General features: G+C 37.2%; 1 protein-coding gene across 1 annotated transcript in view; it reads right to left on the reverse strand.

Moving 5' to 3' along the window:
* The window catches only part of LOC101844969 (protein phosphatase 1 regulatory subunit 32), a 27,044-nt gene that overhangs the window by 14,736 nt on the left and 2,708 nt on the right, over positions 1-9,600 (reverse strand). The window contains exons 2-6 of the mRNA XM_005090556.2: positions 5,927-6,161; positions 5,376-5,529; positions 2,583-2,705; positions 1,311-1,371; positions 64-176 (exon numbers count right to left, since the gene is read on the reverse strand). Coding sequence (XP_005090613.1) covers positions 64-176; positions 1,311-1,371; positions 2,583-2,705; positions 5,376-5,529; positions 5,927-6,156 — 681 coding nt within the window. The 5' untranslated portion in view covers positions 6,157-6,161. The remainder of the gene's footprint in view (positions 1-63; positions 177-1,310; positions 1,372-2,582; positions 2,706-5,375; positions 5,530-5,926; positions 6,162-9,600) is intronic.

Raw genomic sequence — 9,600 nt, forward strand, 5'->3', positions numbered from 1 at the left:
ACCTAGAACAGCCCAAGAACCCTTCAGGTCAGGCAGTGAAGTGGTGAAATTATTCAAACTTACAGGCTTCTCATTTCCGTGTGCCATTCTGGGCTCATAGGTCACAGGTTCATCATTGATGTTGTGGACAAACCCGGAAACTTCTTGAGGTCCTACGTCTCGGGTGCTCACATCAACTGGAGACAATAACAGTCGTTTAGCGCAGGGAAAGGGTAACACAGGTAGATACACATACAAGCTCCTTCTCCATTTCCAACCGGCCTACCTCTGCCCTGAAGTCTAGCTGATTGGAAAATCCTTGTTCAGGTCCTTTAACACCTTTGTTGTCTTATAACATACCTGGTACATCACAACCGTGCAAAATTTTCAGCTTTGTGTCATACTATGGACATCAAGGAAGTTGGCAAAATCTGTTGTTTCTGGTTGCATATAAGATGCTATATAAAAGTCTCATTAACCAACTGGCTCTGATTCTTCAGAACAGGGACTTAAACACATAAAAAAACTTGGTACCAAATTTGCTAGTATTGGTTAAGTGCTAGGCTTGCAGGCGATCAATAAACACAGGTCTAGTCTTGTGGACCAACACATACTCTCATTAAACGTACACACCAAGATGACTTTAAAATTTCACTCGAAACTATAACAAACTGATATTTCTGAGGAAAATAAAATATTCAACTAGGGCTATGCAGAGCTGCAATTCTATTTCTTGTTAACAGATAAACTACATGACCATATGTGTTACGAGTTTTCTCTCAACCTAGATCAAATAAGACAGATGAGTATACTCGTAGTCAGGGCCAAAAGAGATAGCCCTGTTTCAACCTTTTTTCAAAGTCCATAGAATTATCAGATTAACTCTTGTCCAAACAGTGTGAAATAAAACAAAATTAGAATAATGTGTTATCTCATCACGGTATGGTGGGGATAAATACATGGTGATACTTTTACTTTGCAGCAGCGAGTAACCTCGCCTTCTAAATTATCTAAATTGTGGAGATAGGGGTGTGAAACATTCACCACATCTGCTAAGAAAAAGTATTACCATCTTTTTATCCCCGCTCTACCCCGCTCAAACCACTCAAACCCCAGCTGAGTAGGACACCGCATCACTGGAGAATGATGGCGATACAAGACATTAACACTTTCCATACATGGGAATAGACCTTATGTCTTCTGCATGCGACAGCGGAGAGCCTAACCTCTAGATCACAGACACCATGTGCCAGATGTAACAAGCCCAGAAAACTTTGTTGACCATAGATAAAAAGCATGACTACCTACTAAACAGCAAGTGAAGCACTCACCACTTGGCCACGGATGACCCTTGAACCTCTCTTGAGTCTCTGTCTTCATATAGCGAGGTCCCTTCAATCAATACAACAAGTAAACATTAGAACATTTGGACTGGTTCTTAACACCCTTTCGTAACTTCATAAAGGTGTCTTAATATGAATGAGACAAGATTTTTAATGAAGCAGTAACTATAAAACTATAAAGTAAAAACTACAACATGAAAAAATATATTCTTAAAAATTGTTAGATACGTTAACTTTTAACAACAAAAATGCACTATATAAAAAGCAGTCTATTAATTAACATGAATCGAAAACTTCTTTTGTTGAGCTTAAGCTTAACTAAACTATCAGAGACTAATGTTACTGCATGTACCATTTAGAAAATTGAAAACTAGAAATAAAAATGCTTGCTATAAGAAAGAAATATGAACACAAGATTTAAATTATATAAGACCATAGGAAGCCATAAGGAAAAAAAGATACAAAAAATTTGATCATTGTGAAAATATAAATTGGCTGTTTTTTCCCCACATCCCAAAAAAGAATTAGACATACAATATAATAGCAGGCAAGTCACTTAGTAAACAAGTAAATAAAACTGTTTCAGTGGAAGGAAAAAAGCTTCCTTCTAAATGTCAATAATAAAATGTGCAGACCTCTCTACTGCTACAAAAGAAAGTGATAGAGGGTTAGACAATGAACCCAGTTCTGCCCTGAGAACAATCTGAGAGAAAAAAATATGTATAAAAACACTTATCCAACAAGACAAGTGTATACCTATAACAAAAAAAGTCTCTACAAGAGAAAGTAAATATCACATCTCATATTTCCACTTTTAATAACTCAATGTGCTGATCACAAAACCAACCGCTAAACTACATCCCCCCCCCCCCCCCCCCCCCATTAATTCTTTTTTCTTTTATTTGGATGTGTCATCTTCTCTTTAACAAAAGCGTTAAGGCCATTATAAATTAGGTAACAAGACAAACAGAGAAGAAAATTTCTGTAAGTAGTTGGAGAGGGTCCTGACAGAGAATCCCAAAATAGTTTACAATCACTGAAAAAAAACAACCTCCTGTCTGTTCTGTCATCTCCGCATAATAGGTTCTACTTCATTTCTTTCCCTATTGTTCCTGTCTATTTTGTTTTTTTCCTCAGACTAAAACTGAAATCTCCTTTTACAGCTAAGTACAGCATCAGCTCACTGAGCTAAAAGTCAACGCATGCCACCCCTGTGCTCCCAACCACAGAGAGGAAGTAAAATCATCCAGGGTTACTAACATAGCCACAGTTCTCCAGCTCCACAGGGTCCTTAGCCTGGATGTGGTGCAGCAGAGGCTTGTGTCGGGGCAGGAGGTTGGCAGGTGCACTGGCCGCTCTCGAGTCGATAAACACACCCTTTACCTACAGCAGATTGGTCAGAGTATCTCAAAATAGTTTACATGAGTTGCTGAAAAAAACAACCCTCCTGTCCACTCTGTCATCTCCACATAATTTTAAAGGTGCCAAAAGAAGTGCTTCAGAAAGGTTTTCCTTGGATGAATTGTCTTACATGTCTGAAGTAAGAAAACACAGGATCGAAAACAAATGAAAAGTTTGATTTCAAAGATCCAAAAGTGTTTCTAACTTTTAAAAAGTTAAAAAGCACTCATCTAAAGATACCAGTACTTTGAAAACATTTATAATGCTGTATAAGAATGTCATGATCTCAAAACTACATATCTATTGGATTTTAAAGCATGAAGTTCTGTTAGATTAAGAGTACGACAAAGATATAAAAAAAATTTATTAGAAAAAAGTGCAAATTAAGGAAGACAACAAACCTGCAAAAATGATGGTCATAAGCGACAGATTAAAAAAGCCTCTAGATAGAAAACATCCAGGGAAATAGAATGGATGAGCAATTTGCACTTTCAAACCAGACGCAGATTGTTCTATTATTCTATTGGCAAAATACTAATGATAGGTGTATTATTAAATCAATTCCAGCACAGGGCTGACATACTGACACTTGTAACAGTACCAGAGTAAAGATAGGAAAAGAGATTCTACCAGTCAAAATAGAACAATGAAGAACAAAAGGCAATTACTTTAGCCTAATGTTAGTGAGAAAGATAGGTTTTCATATTTCATGAGATAATGTGTGATTGCTAACTATGTTTGAATTGGTGTTTAAGCTTGTCATTCATGAGAGGTAAAGCAAAAGAGAGAGAGAGAGAGAGAGAGAGAGAGAGAGAGAGAGAGAGAGAGAGAGAAAGAGACAGAGAGAGAGAGAGAGAGAGAGAGAGAGAAAGAGAGAGAGAGAGAGAGAAGAGATACAAGTAATAGTATAGTTTGGAAATAACAGAAAAGAAGAATTCATATAATCACTATCATATGCGCTTGAAAAAAATAATAGAAGCATGTGTTGCAACAGGACTAGTTCAGTTGCCATGGGAGAAAGTGCATGAAGAATATAGGCTTAATATTTAATGCTACTACTCTTAAATTAAATATTTCAAGATAATGACCACTTTTGCACATTGAAAAGGCATTGAAAAAAAAAATATAAAAAATTATAGAGCAATAATATAGTTCTTAACTCATTCGCTACGTCGAGCCGTGGGGGGGGGCGCGGCTAGAGTGCTGTCAGTACGCTTATCCGCCCCCGGCGGCTCGAGAACCGACTTTCAATATTTGCTTGGTTTCTATTCCAATCCACATATCCATGTTAAAATAAAGGTCATAATATAAAGTTGACTTCCGGGTCAAGCGTTTCCACTGAAAATCGGAATTTTTGATTCAGCTTTGAAACACGATTTCGAAGTTTATGCGACATTGTTTTATCGTGAATCCCAAATTATAGCCAGACACCAGTCTTTGTACTTTTACACAACAAAATGTATCATTATTTTGCTCACTAAAGAAGTGTAGGACTCTTCTTATAATATTGATACTACTGGACTCAAATTGCCAGTGCACTGTAATTGAGAAATCAATATTTTTGAGTGCTAGATCTAGGCCTAGATGTAAATAGTCAAAATATTTTTTTCTCTCCAAAATCCCTACTTTTGGGTGAAATTTCTCAAAAAGTACCATCCAAGACATGTATAGGTTTATTCCAAATGCAATTCTGAATAATTCCATATAAGATACGAGTGTTTTTTTCTGTTTGGCATCCTTTTTTCAAAATTATTTAACATTTTTTTTTTTTTTTCAATATCGGAGGTTATGATCCAAATGTACAAATATTATGGAATGTATGTAAATAACTGCTCATTTTTCAATATTTTCCTGTTCTATATACAGTTACGGTTATTTTGATGTATAATTTGACTAGGTGCAAACATATTTTTTGAGTTTCAACTGAGATTATAAGTTTTTTGTTTTCAAATTTTATCCGCAGCCAATCACAATTGTGTTGCATAATCGCCTCTTACAGGAACCAAAGTTGAAAAATACTCAAATAAATAATACAGATGTATTCTACAAACCATACTGAAAATGTTGGTATATAATATGTTGATATTTATTTGAATTTATGGCCCCCAAGACCTGTGAACTGCGCACTAGTCATCATCTCATTTCGCCCTCCCGAAAAAAATTCGTCCACAAGCCGAAAATAATACGTAGCGAATGAGTTAAAGTATGAGTTGTCCATTAGTATGCGGTTTATATCTCTGCAAAGTGCAAGAGGGATTACTTTTTATTTCAATGTGTTCCCTGTGGAATAAATAAAGTGACTAATAAGTTGCAAACTGCTTTATATGCAGTGGGCATCAGCTACAGTAAACTGTATTTTACTTTATCCTTATCAGATTGTGTCAGAAATAGTAAAGCAATGTGACTCCGTTTTACATTCGGCATTACCAACTATTTTAAAGAATGTTAGGCCATATACCATCACAAAATGAGAAGTGGTGAAGTACACACTAACGTGTATTCGTGTTTAGGGAAGGCTTTTCTCAAAGTCACATCTCTGCTTCAGTTGTCGGAATTTTAGAATGACACAACACAGAGGAACTGGAGACTGTGTAGCATTCCTTGGAGTAATAATCAACGCGTCCAGGACAAGCTTGTAACAGCCAGTTTTACCTGGTTATCAATGGGGATGGTCAGAGGCTTCTGCCTGATGAAGCCAGAGGGAACTTGATGAACACTGTTGGGTAAGGCCTCAAGACCCGAAGGGTCACGGTATGGCTGGAAGTCTAGCTGTGTCACAGATCTGTAGTTGCCATCACAGATACGCCTAGGAAGAAGACAAATGTGTCAAAGACATATTTTTTATGACTTGGGTGAAGGAAACAGAAGTTAAGATAGCTTCAAATTCTACATGATTTTATTTACCAAAACTCTGCACATGAAAAGATGTTGTTCTCAAACTCAGTATAAAGACACAATTTTCAATCATGGTATGACCCTCGCAAGAAAAGTAATACATTTTTTCCTCTATTCCTGAGTACACAATATCATGTTTCAGATTTTAAACAACTCTCTGAGCAGGGAGCCAGAACAAAACAGTGAAACCAGCAAACAGAAATGTTGATAACTTAAATAAAACCTGGCTTTTTTATACAATATAACATAATTGTGAAAAATCTTTAAAAAATAAATGCTTTACAATTAATAGCAATGGTAATTCTCACCTCATTGCAGGGTTATCAACATCATCTAACCGTCTGTTGTAATACACTCCAGGCCTGAAGTTGCTCAGATATCCAGTCCCTCGGTGCCTCCCCTGACGAGGCTGAAATTTATCATAGCGAGCTCCATATGTTGTAGAGTTCTGAGTGATGTAGAACTTCATAATGTTGGTGTCCGCACCCTGAGACTTCTGGATGTGGACACTACGAGGTCCTGTTGGCAACCGGCTCATCTTGGCTGAAATAAAAGAAATAGCAAAAAGAGAATGAACTTTCCGCAATGGGGGGGCGTAATGAAGGGCTAAAGGGTTTGAGACCCACCCACTCCCTCCCCCACCCCAAGCTCTTTCCCTCCGTAAACGAATGTTTCTTCTAAATAATGAGATAATCAGTTGAAACCGTTAGAACTGTTTCAGAATCTTCCGCCTCCGCCTTTAGTTGCATGCGGTGAACACACACGCTTGCTCATTTATGCAATCACTGTAGTCACGATAGTAACCTAACAGCCAATCAAATGTGTTTAGGGCTCAGCAAAGGATGAGCCCATTCCCATGGTCCTTTCTTAATGAAACTTTCTTTGAAAAAAAGGTAAAAGAAACAAATGAGAGCCCGTGGAAACTGTTGTTAGAGAGGGCTCGTTCTCTGCCAGATGACACACTTTTCCCAGAGACCAAGGACCTTACAACAAAAACACGCTCACAGGCCCACGTTTTAGGAATGCTTTGCTTTCTGCAACCCCACGGCCTAATCCAGTTACAGTTGTAGGTGTGCGCATGCGTGTTTAATTAATTTTTTTGGTTAGTGTTTTATGGCGCTTGCAACTGTACAAGGTCATTATGAGCGCGTTTGCGGGGTGAGTGTGTGAATGAAACATATTCACACAAATCTGGAAAGTCCTCTGAACCAAGGAAATCTTACCTTTGAATTCTACCTACCCTGATTTCTGAGTCCCACCCACCGCATAATGATGAAGATGATGATAAAAATGACGATGAAGATATTGATGGCGATAATGAGAATGACGCTTTCACTACATAGAGGAAGAAATTTTATAACTCACACATATGCAACTTATAAAGGCAGTTCAGTGAACGCAAACGCATGTGCACGAATTCCCACTGCACTGCCCCAGTTTTTTTTTATCCTGGTCGTGATGCATCGAATTTTGGGAGGGTCCAAAACCATTCACTTTTTTGTTACGTTTTCTGAACACTTATGACATACGAACATCATTTTCAAGAGGAAAACCTGAGCTTTACAATGGCCTCCTCCATGTCGAGATCAATGCCGTGAAAGTGGAAATATTTTGTTTAATAAACGATGTAAATTTTAGATCAACGTAAAATTTAATCTATTAGTCTTGTTTAAACGAGATTTCACATGTTTGCAGATCATGCATTTTTCTACGGTGCAAAAGATGGACCAAATCAAGGCAAAAATTTCGATCCCCAAAATTATAATAACTTTTGAATGACGAAACGTATTTACATATAATCCAAAATGCGTGATTATCTGGAGGGCATGACCTTTTTTCAAGTATGTTTTTGTAAATATTCATGCAATTTGAAATTTTCACTGAACTGCCTAATTTATGGCCTACACACAACTTCCTGAGAACGAGAGATAAAGTCTTTGACATAGTAGCCAGACTAGTGGGCGTTTAATAATAGTGCAACAAGGTAAAAACCTTGAAAGTTCACTTTGTTATAATGTCCATTACTGAAAAATCACTCAAAACTAATAAAATTGAGGGAAAAATCAAATAGAGTTATTCATCCGGCCATTTAAGATTTAAAAAACAGCAGAATAATATTAGTTTTAAATATTCATGCAAATTAGTATGGATCTCTTTTGAGACGTATATTGTACATTAAATCTGAGGTTTGCAATAAAAATAATAGTTTATCACCAGTATTTTGAGTAATACAGAGGAGTGTGGTTTATATCTGATCACATGTAAGTATTATAAGTGCCAGCAATCATTGTAAACAACAATTTTAAACTTTCAAGTGGTATTCCTCTTGTCAGTTTTTCCATGTCTTTTCCCTTTTCCACATGGTTCTTCTGTATAGCCTTCCATTGTCAGCCTTTTTCTTTTTCTCCATCACTCCTTAACTTAAAAAACAATAGAAACATTAATTTTGTCCGAGGACAAAAATTCAGTTATAAAAGCACAAAGATAATTTACTTTTTAAAAAACAACACTTTTTGCATATTTTGGAGTAAATATCTATGGTTTCGATAAAATCAAGAAATCTGTTGGGATCAACAATATACAACAAATTCTTTAAATTATTGCAAAATAATTCCTTTGCGTCATTCTAAAGTCCAGACACTCTATCAGGATATACATGCTTGATCATTAAGTAAGTATTGCATCCAACACAAAATGGTTTTGCCTCTGTCTGCAGGGGGTATTTATGTATCAGGGAGGTATGTCCAATAGGCTAGGCCGGCAAAAGTAGTGTGGGGCAAGTTCTGCCAAGAGGCAACTTCGACAGTCTCAACCTAGCTTTGGCTTTCGGGAATCATTTGACCCCTGTTTCATGGAATTATCAGAGCCCACTCTTATTCGTCGCACTTTTGATTCTACCTAAAAATAAAATTTGAGTTTCCTGAGATTCCACTTGTTTCAATTTTTAGGCAAAGAAGCTCCAAAAAACACCCATCTAAAGTTTGGTGTTCCATAGCCGCATGCTTTTCGTTCTTGAAGAAAAAGAACAGTGATTCATCCCTCATTTATACTTTTATACACGCCTTTTTCTAACTTGAAAATATTCATCAGATGCAAAAAATGAAACTTTGGTATCCTTAGTTTCATTTCAATCCACCTAGAGTTAGAAATATTGATTATATGAATTAAGGTTATTTATTTAAAATGATGGAGCAAAATTTTGGTTTAATCGTGTTTGTATTATTATTCATCATAGTGTAAGTTGGGGCAACTTCGACAGGTTTGTGTAGTGCCGCAAAAGTAACCGATACTGCTCCCGCCTTTATGAAAGAACACAGACTATCTTGGTATCGTTGTGTCAAGCAGCCATTCTGCTTCTCGATTATTATGTTCTTTACTCTATTTGCATTCCGAATTTTCAACCAATCACGATTTTGTGGCATAACCTCGCTTGGGGCAACTTCGACAGGGGGTGGTGCAAATTTGACCCCCTGCATGGGGCAACTTCGACATAGGCTGAAAGAGTAAGAACACTGACTGACAGGGGCTGTGGGCAACATCGACAGGGGGCGGATATCTTCAACAGTAGGCCTAGCCTAGGCTACCGAGTGCTTATTCAACTTATTGTGCCCCCCCCCTCTTTTCATATAGGGTCAGAAGTGGGTGGAAAGTGGTAAGAAATGAAGATGAAGGGGGAAGCGGTATTGATGGGGTAAGGGTTATGGTAATGTTTATGTAAATTGTTTTGATAAGAGTTTTACGGCATTTGCAGGACAAATAATTCTCATAAGAGTGGAAGTGTAGAGGTATACCAGAAAGGAAAATACAAAGAAAAGAGGGAGAACAGATACAAACGGCAGACATTCGATAGGAATATAATATACAATATGTGAGGCAGCGTGGCGGAATCAGGCTCTCGTCAAAATAATGAAATCGAAGGAAACAGCAGTTTTTCCTTGCTTAACAATTTTTACCAAATTTTTGTTTTTCGGCTCAACACCTT

The sequence above is a fragment of the Aplysia californica genome, unplaced genomic scaffold (genome assembly GCF_000002075.1).
Source record: "Aplysia californica isolate F4 #8 unplaced genomic scaffold, AplCal3.0 scaffold00019, whole genome shotgun sequence".
NCBI lineage: Eukaryota > Metazoa > Mollusca > Gastropoda > Aplysiida > Aplysiidae > Aplysia > Aplysia californica.